At 42.0% G+C, this 15672-nt stretch overlaps 2 protein-coding genes across 4 annotated transcripts; one reads left to right on the top strand and one right to left on the bottom strand.

The window, feature by feature from the left end:
- Window positions 1–6: 6 nt before the first annotated feature.
- gk5 (glycerol kinase 5) lies at window positions 7–8570 on the bottom strand. 2 transcript variants are annotated; one of them, XM_071519807.1, is made up of 17 exons: window positions 8489–8570; window positions 7897–8207; window positions 7662–7755; window positions 7465–7540; window positions 7208–7301; window positions 6848–6979; window positions 5899–5974; window positions 5510–5571; window positions 5292–5365; window positions 4232–4292; window positions 3217–3343; window positions 3031–3135; window positions 2707–2801; window positions 1979–2082; window positions 1820–1879; window positions 1249–1382; window positions 7–424 (listed from the first exon to the last, which is right to left on the bottom strand). In XM_071519807.1, the coding sequence occupies exons 2-17, from the start codon at window positions 8020–8022 to the stop codon at window positions 255–257; spliced, it is 1590 nt and encodes a 529-aa protein (XP_071375908.1). In that variant the 5' UTR covers window positions 8023–8207; window positions 8489–8570; the 3' UTR covers window positions 7–254. The 2 variants fall into 2 exon arrangements, with proteins under 2 accessions (XP_071375908.1, XP_071375909.1); XM_071519808.1 differs by lacking the exon at window positions 6848–6979 and having other exon boundaries at window positions 7897–8557.
- Window positions 8571–8667: 97 nt separating this feature from the next.
- On the top strand, window positions 8668–14634 carry LOC139644446 (nucleolin-like). Of its 2 annotated transcripts, none has more exons than XM_071519805.1 (18): window positions 8668–8776; window positions 9068–9146; window positions 9255–9347; window positions 9425–9523; window positions 9691–9814; window positions 10619–10734; window positions 10963–11055; window positions 11133–11231; window positions 11401–11469; window positions 11579–11702; window positions 11870–12021; window positions 12319–12445; window positions 12645–12784; window positions 12908–13043; window positions 13157–13290; window positions 13476–13602; window positions 13699–13931; window positions 14171–14634. In XM_071519805.1, exons 1-18 carry the CDS (start codon window positions 8762–8764, stop codon window positions 14233–14235), a joined length of 2025 nt encoding a protein of 674 aa, XP_071375906.1. In that variant the 5' UTR covers window positions 8668–8761; the 3' UTR covers window positions 14236–14634. The 2 variants fall into 2 exon arrangements, with proteins under 2 accessions (XP_071375906.1, XP_071375907.1); XM_071519806.1 differs by having other exon boundaries at window positions 12914–13043.
- The last annotated feature ends 1038 nt before the right edge of the window (window positions 14635–15672 follow it).

Raw genomic sequence — 15672 nt, forward strand, 5'->3', positions numbered from 1 at the left:
TTGTGTATCTGTCTGTTCATCCATGCACGTTTCCACCTGTATAGTAGAAACTGGACCAGGATTCAATTTTGAGTCACAGTAAAGATTCACACGGGTCCCCACATTATTCCAGAGAAACAGCTGTCGGGTTTCACCTCGATGTCGATGATTTTGTATAAAATGGGCCGTCAGTTAATTAATTTACTCTCGATCTGTGTCTCGATCTGTCCATTCTGTCTACCCCTACATCCATCTTTCTGTGTGTGCATCCAGTGTCAAGGCTTGTTGTACCAGTTCATGGAGCGGCTGAGAGCCCTCTCCCAGCTCTGGAGGACAGGGGCGTAGGCCCCACTCCGGCTCCCGGCACCCTGGGGTGCTCCTTGGGGCAGGAACACCCGGTCGGTACTTTGCAGCTTCTTCAGTTCCTCCCGGCTCCTCCAGAAGCCTGCAGTGACAGAGGAAGACAGTGGATCAGGAATAAAACCTTTTAAAAATGATGTGTGTGTGTGTGTGTATGAGAGGCCAATCAATATAGGATTTTTTGGGAAAGAAAGTAAACAACATCTGATATATCTGCTGATACAGATTTATTTTTGTAGTATCATTGTTACTTAACTTCATTCTTATAAACCTTCTCTTAGGTGCACTGATACCATTTTTTTTTTAGTTTTTTTTTTTAGAGAAGTTAATCTCGAACCAGTGTCAAGTCAGCCAGAATAAAAACAGTTATTCTCACAATAATGTGAGAAAAGCGAAGCACCAAAGTGATCATAACTTTCACAACAAAATCCTTCCAAGTGTTGCACCAAAGTGAAAATAAAGAATGTGTTTGAGGGGGGATCTGTCTCTGACTGCTTGACAGGCTGCTTCTCCTCTCCGCCACATTACAAAGGTTTGTGCTGAAGTGTCTCTTTCTGTCAGCACTGCCTGAGACACCTTAGCTTGACAGTTTGCTTCACTGACCTCAAAGAATTACCACACTGCAGACATTTTCCCTCCTGTCTGGAAAGTATTTTATGTGAGTACTGTATATTAAAAGCACAGGCCAATAAAGTATCGGTTATGGGACAATTTCACTTGCAAATCCAAGACAGAATACAGATACTATCGGTGCACATCTACAATCTCTTGATCTTAATTCATTTTGCCAATATTTTTTTATGCTGATCTAATTTGCCATTAACATTGCCATCTCAATACATCGGATGGGTGTGTGTGTGTGTGTGTGTGTGTGTGTGTGCACGTGTGTGTGTGTGTGTTGCTGTATACCTGCTCCAAGTCCAGCGACATAAGCAGCCCCTAGACAGGACATTTCACAGCAGTGGGGTCTGGCTACCTTTCTACCAAACAGATCTGCTGTCAACTGCATGACGAAGTCATTGGAGGAAACACCGCCATCCACCCTGAGACAGAGAAAGACAGAGAGAGAGAGAAGAGGGAGAAGACAGAGAGGTAGAGAGAGAACTTGATTATACTGTAAATCACTTTGCTGTAACAGTATCACTCTGGTCAGAGAAATATAAACCCATAATGCATTGCCAATCAAAACCGAATTACATTAGTAGAGGCAGGCTAAACAGAGGCATGCACGTTTTTTTTAACTGTTACAGCCATCTTCCCGGCTAGATCCAGATCCTACAAACGGATATTGCCCTGTAAGCTAGGATATCACGGTGTGTTGTGAGCTTTAGTCTTTTTGGCCCCAAGTACAGCAAACCTGCATTGCCTCAATCAGGGACTGTTTGACTAGCACTTGTGAATATCCTGTTCTTATGACAGTTGAACAGTTCATGACCCTAAGGCTAAGCAAAACTGCTGGGGTGGATGAAGAGAACCGTACCTGATCTTGGTGATGGGAATGTGTGTTTCCCTCAGCATCGTCTCATATAGCTGCTTGTTTCTAGAACGAATGAGAACAGACAAGAACATCAGTGAGCATGGACAAGAACACATGTAATCAAAGAACAGAGAACAAAACTATCTCTCCTAAACGACTCACCTAAATGCGACAGACTCCAGAATGGCACGGACCAGGTGACATTTGGTGCTGGAGGGTTTGAGGCCCATGAAGGAAGCACAAGCTTTGGGGTCGTTCAGAGGAGCCTGTGAAAACACAAACACACACGTCAAATGTCTAGAGGTCAAAAACAGACCTGGTAAAAAATGCCTTTAAATATCACAATTTATTGAGAGGCACTTAATTTTACCTACCAGGTAACGGCAGAACAATAATGTATGTAACACTTTCTAGGTAATTTAAATGCTTCTCATATCTTTTGCAAGTAAAATGATATCCAACTGTATATGGTATGCACAGTAGTCCATGATTTCCCATGGCTTGAGAATGTTGTGATAAACAAATAAATAGATTTTGTAATCGCATATCTTTGAATACTTATATGTTGCATATCCTTTGCATACTTATACATGAACATTCAGGACACACACTTACAAAGGCCAGTTCACAACGGAAGGCAGAGAGAGACAAAAAAAACAAAGAGACAACATAACCATGTTACAGAAAGACAAAACACACAAATGGAAGCAAATGCCTGCATTAGCAAAATATCAATATGTACCCATATGTACTACATACACACACCCTCTTGCCTTGTGTTAATATATTGGCCTACACATAAATGTCAAACACAAATAGCAGATGAAACTTAAGTGATCTTTCTCTGACACAGACACATAAACATGCATGTTGCACACATACACACACACCTGCAGGCCACTGAATGAGGGGACGAAACACACTCCGTCTGAGTCAGCGACACTGTAGGCCATGGCACTAGTCTGCTGGACATCAGAGAACAGCTCTGCAACAACAAAAACACACACAGTTGTCACCCAACACCTCTGAATTTGTCAGTTGAGGTTAGTAACTTATTCAGTGTTAAGATCATTAATACGTTGATAGCTTTAAATGTCTTCCAGCGTTGCGCTTTTCCACTTTACTGTAAAACCTTTCATGTCATTACTAGTTGTAACGCCTACAAAAAAACAGTAACTGAAGGCATCACCAAAACCAAACCAGTCACCACTCACCCAGCTTCTGTGCCCATTTGATGGCAGTGCCTGTGTCTGCTGCGTTGCCCTCTGCCAGATACGTCACCTCTGTGCCGATCTTCCACCCCACCACAGGGTACAGACCTACAGACAGAAAACACTGGTTACTAGGACGAGTTTGGATATAACCATCCTTGTGTGTGTGTGTGTTCACTGTCATTTCACCTGCTATAGACGTGTGTGGTTTGTTCCCAGTGTTGATGTTCATGAAGGTGCCTGTTCCCATGGTGATCTTGACATCGCCAACGTCAAAGCAGCACTCTCCAAACATGGCTGCCTGCTGGTCAGCCATCTACCGCAGACAGACAGAGGAAGTCATTCAGACGTCGTCAAATTACAGCTCCAATAACAGTTGGGCAGCAATGGAAGCAGCTGGAATACCCATAGCGTGGAATACATGCAATATGAGACAATGCAAGTTTGACATGTACGTACTGTCTCGATATATGTCTACTGTTAACTGTTTTAATCAATGCCTGTGTCACTTGGAGCTTCTGGACCTTGATGTATTCAAGAGCCTTTTTAGTATTAGAAGTGCAATTCTCCACCAGGAATTCCACTTCTTGCACATTTTTTGTAAATATGAACATGAATATGTCCTGGAAGCTCTGTTATGCTGTCCCTATGTCTTGTGGTGTTTGATAATGTGTTCATTGTGTCATGTCTGTTTTTTGTTTTTTATTCTACCACACTGAAGCCAAAGGCCAATTCCTGTGTGTGAGCAGTAACGTTTTTGCTGATCTTATTCTATTCGTTCTGTCGAGCCTCTATTCCGACTGAATCTGACCGTTGTCATTGACAGACCAAAACTTGAATCACTGATGTTGTAACGCTCCTTCCTGCTCCTGATTAAGCAATCACTCGGCTAGATTTAGTCTTTACAGTTTTACGATATAATGGTTGTGACATCAACTTTGACACGTTGGCCTAAACGGAGCCAGAGGATTGCAGCAGATGTTTCTAATCATGATCACACAGATAACTGACTCATTCCACCTTTTCCCCAAAAGCGACACACCCAAACACCCAAAGGCTAAGAATGAATATCAGCATTTTGACAGACAGGCCTCCTTCATCAGGATCAAGTCAAGAAGTCAAGTCGCCCATTGAAACGTCGGTATGTATAAAGATTCATTCTGTATCTAAGTTACGAGTGTGTGACTACACTTTCAAAACTCACCAATGACATGATGGGAATGGATACTCCGAAGATGGAAGGGTCCGTGGAACCAAAGTGATGGCTGGTGTATCATGGGTGAAGAAACAAGACAGAATGCATCATGTCACATGAGGAGAGCTTGTCCCTGCTGTCCACTTCACCCTTTCCCCACATTATTTCACAGTCATTCTCCTTCAGTACTCTAAAGGCCAACTGCTGGGCCATGGATTGGGAACCACTGCTATATGAGAAGCCGTGCTTTACAGCGATTTTAGAAGAGCTAAAAGGTGCGGTTAGGAACAATGTTAATCGTTTTCATATACTGTGACCCACCATAAGTTTTATATCCATTTAGAGTGCTAGATGACTTCTGACGTCTGGGGAACGGGTAGAAAACTGTGAGTGATACACTTAGGCCATACAAATTTTAAATTTGAAAAGGTGTTCAATGACTGTCCCGTGTCACTTTTATCTCATACCAACAACAACAAAAAGTCTTTCTGCAAGTTTTTGTGCGGTCTCACTAAACACTTGTCATTTGGCGGTAGATGTAATTGTACATATGTGATTTTTTTTTTGCATCTGTTTTAAGAACTTACAATGTTTCAGTTTTATCTGTGTTCCCTATTCCAGTACTTGAAATGCAATGTGTTTGAAACAAGTAGGCATTGATATTTTGCATGACAAAAATTTGAATAAAGAATGTCAAAAGGAAGAAATATTTCTCTACGCGTTTCCCTTTTGAGTTTTCATCACCATTTGCATTCTGATAATATTCAAAAAGCAAAAACCAGCCTGGTGCTTTAAAATCTGCCATAGAGATTGATGACAAGTTCCTTTTTTGAAACAGGAATCTGTTAAACACCTAATTAAATTTGTATGGCCTTACTGTGAATACTGCAAAATCAATGCTTTGATATGAAAAGACCTTCACTGGCTTAGGTTACATCACCACACAGCCATCTTGGTAGGAAAATAACAGGTGATTGTAATAAATTAACAGGTGATTACAATGAAATGACAAACACAGCTAATGAGCTGTAAAGTATAAGTTGTAATTAGAAACAGGTGGCTGACTCACCCTGTGTTCTGTACTTTGGGGAGGATGGAGAGAGGCAATGAAACAACAGCGCCGATAAACCCACTCCAACACATCTGGTAAAATATTCACATTACAGGGACACACCCACACATAAAGAAACAATAAATCAGCATGACATAACAAATTATATATAGTAAAGATATGTATGAATGCACATGCACTGACATAGTTCACACACAGTATGAATGTCACCAGACCTGATAGGTGTCGAACATCCCAGTAGCGCTGGCATTAGAGTAGTCTGTGGCATGGACCAGTCCTGAAACAGATTAGGCAGCACAATCAGATGGATCACGAATTCCCTTCTCTGTGAATCCCTTATATGAGCTCATGTCCATCTTCCCAACTCCCCCTCTCTCGTAGGAGTTAATTGAGAAAATTTGAGGAATTTCAGCCAATCAGTGACGCAATGGGATTTGAAATACAAAGAACAGTCTGTTTAGGCCTGAAATTCCTGTTAGACTTTGCGAGAAATACAATGCAAAGTACAAGTGTAATACCCATGTTGTACCTTTTCAAAAGAATCTCATACCCATGAAGGGAGATGGCATTCAAATAAGCTGAACATTAAAAGTGCCACACCCACCTTTGGTGAGCTTGTACAGGAGCCAAGTGTCTATTGTTCCAAAGCAGCAGTTGCCTTCATCGACAGCTTGACTAAGCTGAAAGACAAAAGAGACTTTATGAGGTTGAAAAGAGAAGTGGATGAGTGAGATATGTCACTCACACCTTGGGCTGCTCACTACTGACCAAAAACATGCTGCAATTTTATTCTAGATACTGCTGTTGAATTATGAATTGTGACATAAATTGAGACAGCTACTTATGCATAATTTATGTTCAGCTCTTTAAAAAGCAGGGGATTGGGGTGGGGGAGGTGTAATGGTCAGGATTTGTAAGATCCCGCAGAACACCAGAATAGCTGGTCGCCTCAAAAACATTTATTCATTCATTTTCCTTTTTTTTTTTTTTTTTACAATTAATTGTGCACTCCTATTCAAACCCTCCCCTAACCCTGATAACAAATGTTTAGTATGCATTTTCACTCTTGTCCTCTCTAACCATTGCTTTATCCAGCATGATACACTTATTATGGCAAAGAGTAGGGCTTGATGTTTTCCCTCACCGGATGTGCGTCACCCCAGCGAAAAAGCGCTCTCGTACTCAGTCAATGATGATCTGATCTTAGTCTGGACTCTTGATTGAGATGAGAGCCTCTTAACGTTGCAGTAAAAACTACAATTGGACAACAATAATTCTATTTCACTTTAAAGAACATGTATTTTGGCAGGAGGGTTGAAATGAGCAAATGATAAGCCTTTTTCCCCAAAAATCACTGTCTAACTCTGAACCATTTAAACTGATGTTCAGACCAGCAAATAAGTGGAGTACCTGTAACCTTACGATAAAAGTCAGAGTGGAATGGACTCCACAGTCCAAGCAGGTCAGTGTGCATAACAGCTGCTCTAGGTTTAAGTTCAGACTCAGTTAACTGGGGTAAATGTCAGCTTACACACAAACACACACACACACACCTGTTTGCAGTGTGTAAGGGCCCAGACCAGGCGGAACGTGACGTGTTGTGTGGAGAAGACCACAAGGCTAGCAGCCAGAAAACGCTTCCGCCTAGACAGGAAGTGGAGCACCTTCATCACGCCGTGGATTGCCTGATGTTGCCATGGAAACAATTAAAGTCACACTGATTGAAGTGACACCACATCCAACACTGATCTTGAGCTTGCTCAGCGGAAAACGACACTGTGAACATCCTTGGGTGCTCGTCTGACATACGGCCAAACACGCTCTGTTTTCTCCCTGTTCTCCGAACCCATTTACTATCCAGAGCAAGCAAATGGTACATGGGAGGGAGAGATATTAGGCAGCCAGAGACTCACTTTCATGGTGCAGGATCTGTTCCAGGACCTCACCAACTCCCCGGCCCTCAGGTCCTGCCAGCTGATGAAGTTATGGAAAGGAACCCCTGTGGTCCTGTCAGAGTGAGAGGAGAGGAAGAGCAAGGAAACAGACAGAAAGAGATAAGAGATAGAGAGAAGGGGTGAGGGTAAAGAAGGGATGGAAAGTAAACATAGCAAGATAGATGCCAACAGGTGTACCAAAACCAAATCAAAACCAGGAAAAAATATTTGGCTACCTGTCCCATGTTGTGAAGGTGCCTCGCTGAGTGGAGATACCAAGGGCCTCTATCTGACGCATCTGTAATCCTGCGTCTGTATCATGGGGACAGAAGTGTAAGTAAGTACACACACACACACACACACACACACCTTAAGATGACTGTGTTATCATGTATAGACAGAGATGCACAAACAGTAGCTGGCCATATTGTACCTTGCACAGCCCCCTTGACAACAGTGACAAAGCCTTTCCACAGCCTGTCTGGGTCCATCTCCACCAGGCCAGGCTCTGGATACAACAGCACAACCTGGCAAAGGGGTTAACATACAACAATAGGAAAACTACTATCAATATGAGGGGATTTTGCATGTTTCTGTGTGTGTAAGAAGTATGTAAGTGTGAGAGAGAGAGAGAGAGAGAGAGAGAGAGAGAGAGAGAGAGAGACTACCTTGGTGCTGCATGATCCTCGGACCTTTGCTTCCTTGTCATAGACGTGACATCTGATTGAGGTCGTCCCCACGTCCACCGCCAAAATGAAACTTTCTTTTTTGAATCCGTTCCTCTGACTCCCCATTGTACAAAAATATCTCTCCTCTCCTCCCGCCACAGTCAAATCGTCCCCGCGTGCTCCATGGTCAGTTACGACTGGTCTTGTTTACAGCCTGAATGCATGGGAAGACCCGATAACAACCAATCAGAAGTCTCGTGCTCCCGTGGCCTTCGGACCTTACACACATGAAAATCCAGTTCCAGTCCAACCTGTTTGAGTCAATAAGTTGCTGTAGGTTAGTCCTCAAGCGACAAACCAAATCCACACGACGAGCCTGTATTATTGCCAACTGCCAGTTAAACCTTCTCAGTAACGTTACTCTCCTCTTCTTGAGTCTCAGCTACTGACCAAGTCAAGAGTTAAGCTAGCTCTCACAAGAAACTGTATTTTAAGTGCTTTGCCGCGTCGAAATACGTCTACAAGCCTGCCAAATCCTGAACATTATATCACTCATCATTTCCGTCCAGCCAGTATTTACAGATGCGTGTACCTGCTTCAGAGGAGGTGCTGTGGAGGGGGAGGTCTGGGTCCACTCGCGCGTCCGACCCGCCCGCCGCCTTGGTTCTTCTTCCTTTTGGTTTGATTTCCTACCCTCTCGGCATCCGTAGTAATGTGATAGGCCTTAGTAGTACACATGCGCACTGCGTAGTTTAAAGCTGTCGCATGTTGGTGTTCGAGCACACGTGTTGTTACTGTCGCTTCAGTACCGCTACCAGTGAACTTAGCGGTACCTAGCTGTGGTTGTGTTGTTGGAACACAAAATATGGCTAAATCAGACGTAAGCATTGCATTAAATATACCAGTCGTAGATGGGTGCCATGTAGTCTGTTTTAAGCTAAAGGTCATTGCTGCTTTCACTGCTTCGTTTTACTTGAAAACATTTGCAAACTAGCTCGCTAGCTATTTTGCTAGATGGCTAATTCATCTTGTTAAGCTATCTGAATGCTACAAAGTATCTAACAGTCCTCTCACCCACAGTCACTGTTCAAAAGTGGTTACATTTGCATAACCTGTCAAGTTGAAACGCTGTATTATGGACTCACAATTTGAATGTGTGTGATTCTTCTAGGCTGCAAGACGCAGAAAAAGTGCTGGCAAGGTTGCTGCCAATGAGGTTGTAGAAGACAAAGAGGATGACAGTAATAATGGCAAGTCATATCCTACTGACAAATTGAGATTTAAGTACTATAAACATGACTGTTTGAAGGCTGAATGACAACAATGTCTCTAAATCTCATAATGAATGATTCTTCCAGGAGGGACAGAGGAGGACGCTCCCACCATGAGTGCTGAGACGGCAGTAAAACAGGAGAGGGACGAGATCAAGGAAGAGGCAAAAGATGAACAAGGTACTGCACATAAGATGCACATCATGGTTGACTGTTGGCTGTTGTCAGCTGTGCCAGTAATGAAGTTTCCCCTTTAGCTTCTCAGATGGACACTTCTGCCCCTGTTGCTGAAGAAAAGGAAAGCACGCCGACAGTATCTGTGACCTGGAAGACGGAGAAGAACGAGGGAGGAGAAGGTGATGGTTTCAAAGAGAAAACCAATGGAATAGATGAGATGATTGTCAAAGAGACGATGGATAGCGTTTAGGAAGTTTACAAGAGTTGAAAATTACTAAATAGAGGTTTTAGGTTTGTTTGTTTTTTCCAACTGGCTAACAATTCTAACTTGTTTGTTTTGTTTCAGGTTTTTGTCTTTTTGTTGGAAATTTGAACAACTCGAAGAAGTATGAAGAAGTCAAAGATTCATTAGCAAGTTACTTCATGACACAAAGTCTCTTGGTTCAGGATATTAGATTGGACCATTCCAGGTGAGTACGTTACTCAGTTTTAAGTTTGATTTTCAGTTTTCTGTGTTGGCAGGCAAACCTGTGGAAAGTGTTTATGATTAATCACAAAGCAGTGTTTACAGCAGTGCCATGTTGCTAAGAAATGAATCAAGCATCATGAATACTATGAACTTCCTACATAAAGTTAAGAGACGTGGCAAGATTTTGAATGAGTTGGTGTTTAATCTCATCTCATTGAGTTGGCATGTTGTGTAATAATTCGAGGAACATTGTCCATCTTTGCAAAATGTAACTTTCTAAAAGTAGTATATATTTATTATAGACGGACTCTAAAATTTGAATGCTATTGAGGCATTTAAAGGACAATACTGATGTCTTAATTTGTGCCAATTGTTTTGGTTGCCCCTCTCCTTTACATTCTTCCTGCTGGTGTCTGCACACAGTTAGTGTAGTTGGAGATATCAGGGCTTGTTTTCCTCTCTTCGGAGGAATCCTTTTGCTGCCATTTATTCTTGTAAAGTATGAAAAACAACTTCCACAGACTTGAAAGTTGTCTGAGATAGATAATCCATGACAGTAAACGTGAAGCCTTAATTTGGTTTGTCAAAAGTTTCTGTTTTGTTATTTCATCATGCCCATGTTGAGTGTTTTCATATCGGTGCACATCACGTTGCACTCTGCTTACTGTCAATCACCTGACACCCACAGGCAGTGTCTTTTATTTGGCGCATTGGCACTGAAGGTGTCCATCCACTTCTGCTGACTACTGCAGCTGTGTGAAATACTAAATTAAATCCAAAACAATGTTCTTGTGTCCTTTTTTAGAAAACATGCCTATGTAGACTTTGCCTCAGAGATGGACTTGACTAAAGCTTTGACATTAAATGGAGAGATGATCCTTGACAGGCCAGTGAGGATTGCCAAAGCAAACGACAAAAAAGGTAAAAAGTCTGTCTCTCTTGTTGTGTAACGTTTCATGTTAAATTGAGTGTTCTTGTCATTCAAGCTGCAGGTGTAATGTTTGTCTTTGTTTTATGTGTGTGTTCAAACCAGAAGAGGCCACACATCACATAGTATTAAGCACTGCACACCTGCAGGCCATATCAGACTGTGTTTTAAGGCTGAATGACAACAATGTCTCTAAATCTCATAATGAATGATTCTTCCAGGAGGGACAGAGGAGGACGCTCCCACTGAGAGTGCTGAGACGGCAGTAAAACAGGAGAAGGACAAGCTCAAGGAAGAGGCAAAAGATGAACAAGGTACTGCACATAAGATGCACATCATGGTTGACTGTTGGCTGTTGTCAGCTGTGCCAGTAATGAAGTTTCCCCTTTAGCTTCTCAGATGGACACTTCTGCCCCTGCTGCTGAAGAAAAGGAATGCACACCGACAGTATCTGTGACCTGGAAGACGGAGAAGAACGAGGGAGGAGAAGGTGATGGTTTCAAAGAGAAAACCAATGGAATAGATGACATGATTGTCAAAGAGACGATGGATAGCGTTAAGGCAGTTTACAAGAATTGAAAATTGCTATTCAGCAACAGAACCACTTTGTCTCAAATAGATGTTCTAATTTGGTTGTGTTTTCTAACCATCTGTTGCAGTGAATGGGAAAAGGAAGGCAGAATCTGCTGAGTCCTCCCCATCAAAGAAAGCAAAGACCATCAATGACGGTATGAATTCAACATAAGATTGGCTGCTAAATTATTGCTGCTAAGAAGTACTTACTTTCTTCTGAACAGGAGCTGCCCACAGACTCGTCAATGTCTTGTTTTGTTGCAGGTTTTTGTCTTTTTGTTGGAAATTTGAACAACTCAAAGAAGTATGAAGAAGTCAAAAATTCATTAGCAAGTTACTTCATGACACAAAGTCTCTTGGTTCAGGATATTAGGTTGGACCATTCCAGGTGAGTACATTACTCAATTTCAAGTTTGATTTTCAGTTTTCTGTGTTGGCAGGCAAACCTTTTAACATCCTCCACTGAGTTGGCGTATTATGTAATAATTAAAGAGGAACATCTTCCGTCTTTGTAAAATTGATATCTTTCAAAAAGTATTAATTCTTGTTTCCTAGAAAATATGCATATGTAGACTTGGCCTCAGAGATGGACTTGACTAAAGCTTTGACGTTAAATGGAGAGATGATCCTTGAAAAACCAATGAAGATTTCCAAAGCAAAGGTCAAAAATGAGGACAAGGTGAATGCTCCGCCCGAGGACAAAAAAGGTAAAAAGTGTGGCTCACCTGTTTTGTAACATTTCAACATTTGTTCCTTGTCATTCAAATTGCAGGTGTAACATTAGTCTTTATGTATTAATGTGTGCTGAGACCAAAAGAGGCCGCTCATTGTCCAGTTTTTACACTATATGGAAGTATTACTGTATTTAGCTAACAGCTTATAACAGCTTATGGTGTGGGTGCATAATGTGGTGATCTAGGAATGCAAAACATTCTAAAGATCTACAAGATGGAAACAAACATTAAAAGTTTGGTCTGATTCTTAAACGCTGTCTTGTTTGACAGCTAAAGACGCCAGGTGTTTGTTTGTGAAGAACGTCCCTTACACCGCAAAAAAGGAAGACATTCTAAAAATCTTCAGCAAGGCCATCGCTGTCAGGTTTCCTGGAGGAACTGAAGGCCCAAGCAAAGGGTATGTTTTAAATCCTCTGAATTACAGCTCACATCCTAACTAACTATGCACTGGTGTCAGATGTGCAGTCCAAGCATTAGTGAGTATCTTTAGTGATGTCCTGGTTATTAAACTGCATAAGTTATCTACCGTATGTCAGAGAATATAAGAGATGCAGATGGATTTCATGAAGTGCTGAGAAAATGTCATTTTTCAACAGCATTGCCTTTGTGGAGTTTAAGACTCAGGCCATCGCTGAACACGCCCGGAAGAAGAGGCAGGGAGCCAAGATCCAAGACCGGGTTGTGATTGTGGAGTGTGTAGGAGAGAAAACTGTCTCTAAAGCCAGCGAAGCTCCAGGTAAATCATTTGATTCATGGAATCACAGCTATATGAACACCTATATGAGTAAAGTCAGCCACTTACAGGTTTAATGCTTGGAAGATATTAATTGAGAATATACATATATATTTTTCTTCTCAGTCACAGCTGAGGCTCCTCCAAGTACCACCTTATTTGTGAACAACCTGTCTTACACGGTCAAAGAAAAAAACCTAAAGAAAGTCTTCAAGACAGCTGTTGGTATCAACATACCTCAGAAAAATGGCAAGTCAAGAGGGTGAGTAAATGTGTTGGTTTGTGCACACAGGCCTACTCTGTTTTTAAAGGGTTTAGTAGAAAGTATCCTGATATTCCCTCAACAAACACTCACTCCAGTTTTATTCTTTCCAGATTTGCATTCGTCGAGTTTGGAAATGTGGACGAAGCCACGAAAGCCTTGGAATCGTCACAAAACGTTGAGATCTACAAAAGGGCGATCAGAGTACAATTCAGTGAAGTGAGAGCAAAACCAGCGAATGTAAAAGGCAAGTATAAGATTGTTTTTGGACTTGTACTCATGTAGTTGTTACCCAATTATCTTATGAGCTGAATTGATTAATGGCAAGAGAGCATGAGTCAAATCAAAGTGGCAGGAAAGTGCACAAGTCTCAAGTGATGAAGGATGCAGACTGTTACAATACTAATTGGTCACTTGTTTGCTCTGTTGTAGTTCTCTCCAAAACGCTGATTGTGATGGGCCTTACTGAGAAGACAAGCCAGGAGACTCTGAAAAGTGCCTTTGAAGGGTCTCTAAGTGCCAGAGTCACTGTAGATAAGGATACAGGAGTTTCGAGGGGGTAGGTCCTTTTTTAATTGTTCCTTTTTACAATGTTGAAATGAATTTTATTCTGGCAGTACAATCTGCTCTATACTTAACTTTTCTTTTTTCTCAGGTTTGGTTTTGTGGACTTTGAGAGCGAAGAAAGCTGCAAAGCTGCCAAAGAAGCCATGGAAGACTGCGAGATCGACGGCAGCAAAGTGACTGTGGCTTATGCAAAACCCAAAGGGGAGGGAGGCCCCCGCGGCAGCAGCGGTGACTCGGCGGGAGGTTTCAGGGGACGGCCCGGAGGTCGGGGGCGCGGAGGCAGAGGTGGAGGCTCCAGGGGTGGAAGAGGCAACAGAGGAGGTAATACTGAGCTTTACCGTGGTGTCGAAGACTACTTTTACTACTTCCTCAAATCCATCCATGTTTGATACAGGGAGAAATCGGCTTTTAATTCGTACTCACCTCGCAGTCTTGGGCTGTGGCAAAGTTGAGAGAGCTGATAACTTTCTAGATAGGCCTATAACTCAATTCTGGGGACAAATCTTGACATCAAGGACTGTTTTTTACTTACTTACTCTTATCACTCTTTTCCCTTTTAGGAAGAGGACCTGGACCCAACAAAACGTCCCAGGATGGCGCAAAAGGAGGGGAAAATAAAGGATAACTGAATTTGTCTTGAATGAGCTACAGAGACTTTTTGTAGCAAGACCTGAAAGCCTTTGAATGGCTCTCCATTCTCTTTGAGTTCACTAGGTGAAATGTACAGTGCGTGTCTGTTGCTTTTGGGTGTGAAAAAACATGTACAGTATTGTTAGGAGCCTACTACTAGAGGAAATTACCTGTGCACAGATTGTACATGAGACATCTAATTTTAGCTGCCATATTACTTTTGTACCTTTTTTTTTTTTAATCAATTTTCAATAATTATTGAAAAGAGCCCTCATTTGTTTTCATTAAGAATTATACAATATTGTCAGGTGAAACGTTGAATATGATTCAATAAGACAATGTAATAATGTTCCAATGTGAAGAGCTGACTAATTAAATTTATTTTAACATCATACCGGTTGTGTTTTGTTTTTTGTGTTTACATTATTGACATCTGAGGTTATCCCAGGACTTCACTGCAGTCTGACATGCGTGACAGATGGCGTTTCTCCTTGCCGTTGAACTGGAATAACGGCGAAACATGCCGGTGTCGGGCAGCTCATTTTTAAACCTGTACGTTGTATATATTTTGCATGGACACATAGTCGCAGAATACTAAACGATAACGGGTTGAAAACCGGAAAACGGTGCTCGGCTGTAGCAGGCTTTCTAGTCCCTGCTCATCTACTTTCAGCGCTCCGATTAGACTCCGGCCAACTCGCAGAAATTCACCCAAGAAAGTGTCCTCTAATGACCTCACATCCTGTTTTCCCACTTCCTTCTCATGGTGGTGAATGGACCAGTTTGGGTCGGTCGGAGCGCAGCGTGGATTTTGCTCCGCGACGCACATAGTCAATATTGTATACGCGCGTTTTCCAGAGACATGTGAGGTCTGCTGTGGGACCAGGCTGCACAGGACACCCGGGGGAAGCCTTTTAGCAACTGTTTACACACCTAATTATGCATCGGGTTGCTTGTTGGTAGAACGGGGCATCGGTAAGTTGATTATTTCATTTGTAATATGCATAGGCTACATTTATAATTATTTACACAGTAATTTGACATTTCTGGGTGTCCGGCGGGCAGGTAAAGGCGCCGCTTCACAATTCAACAGAACTGACTAAAGGAACAATTTGTGTTGTTTTTAGTGTTTGATCACTGGGGAAACTGGACTCTTGAACAGCATTAGGGCTTATGTAGCTAAATTACAATGGCCAGCATTATTAGTGTACGAGTAAATATGTTGCCCTCTCTGGTAAGAATTGAACGGTTTCTCAAATTTCGCCCACACAGCGTGTTGGTACTGGAGCAATAGTATAAGCTGAAATACTAATAGAACTATATCCAAATATCTCTCAACCAGTTTATTTTTCTGGTCACGGATGTTGTTGCACTGTTTCCCATAGACTAGTTTCAGCTCGACTACACCCAGACAAATATGAAATGTATTGAG

Source organism: Centroberyx affinis, unplaced genomic scaffold (genome assembly GCF_046629955.1).
Source record: "Centroberyx affinis isolate AG114_WGS23_722 - 3 ecotype Tasmania unplaced genomic scaffold, CSIRO-AGI_Caff_v1 ptg000741l_1, whole genome shotgun sequence".
NCBI lineage: Eukaryota > Metazoa > Chordata > Actinopteri > Beryciformes > Berycidae > Centroberyx > Centroberyx affinis.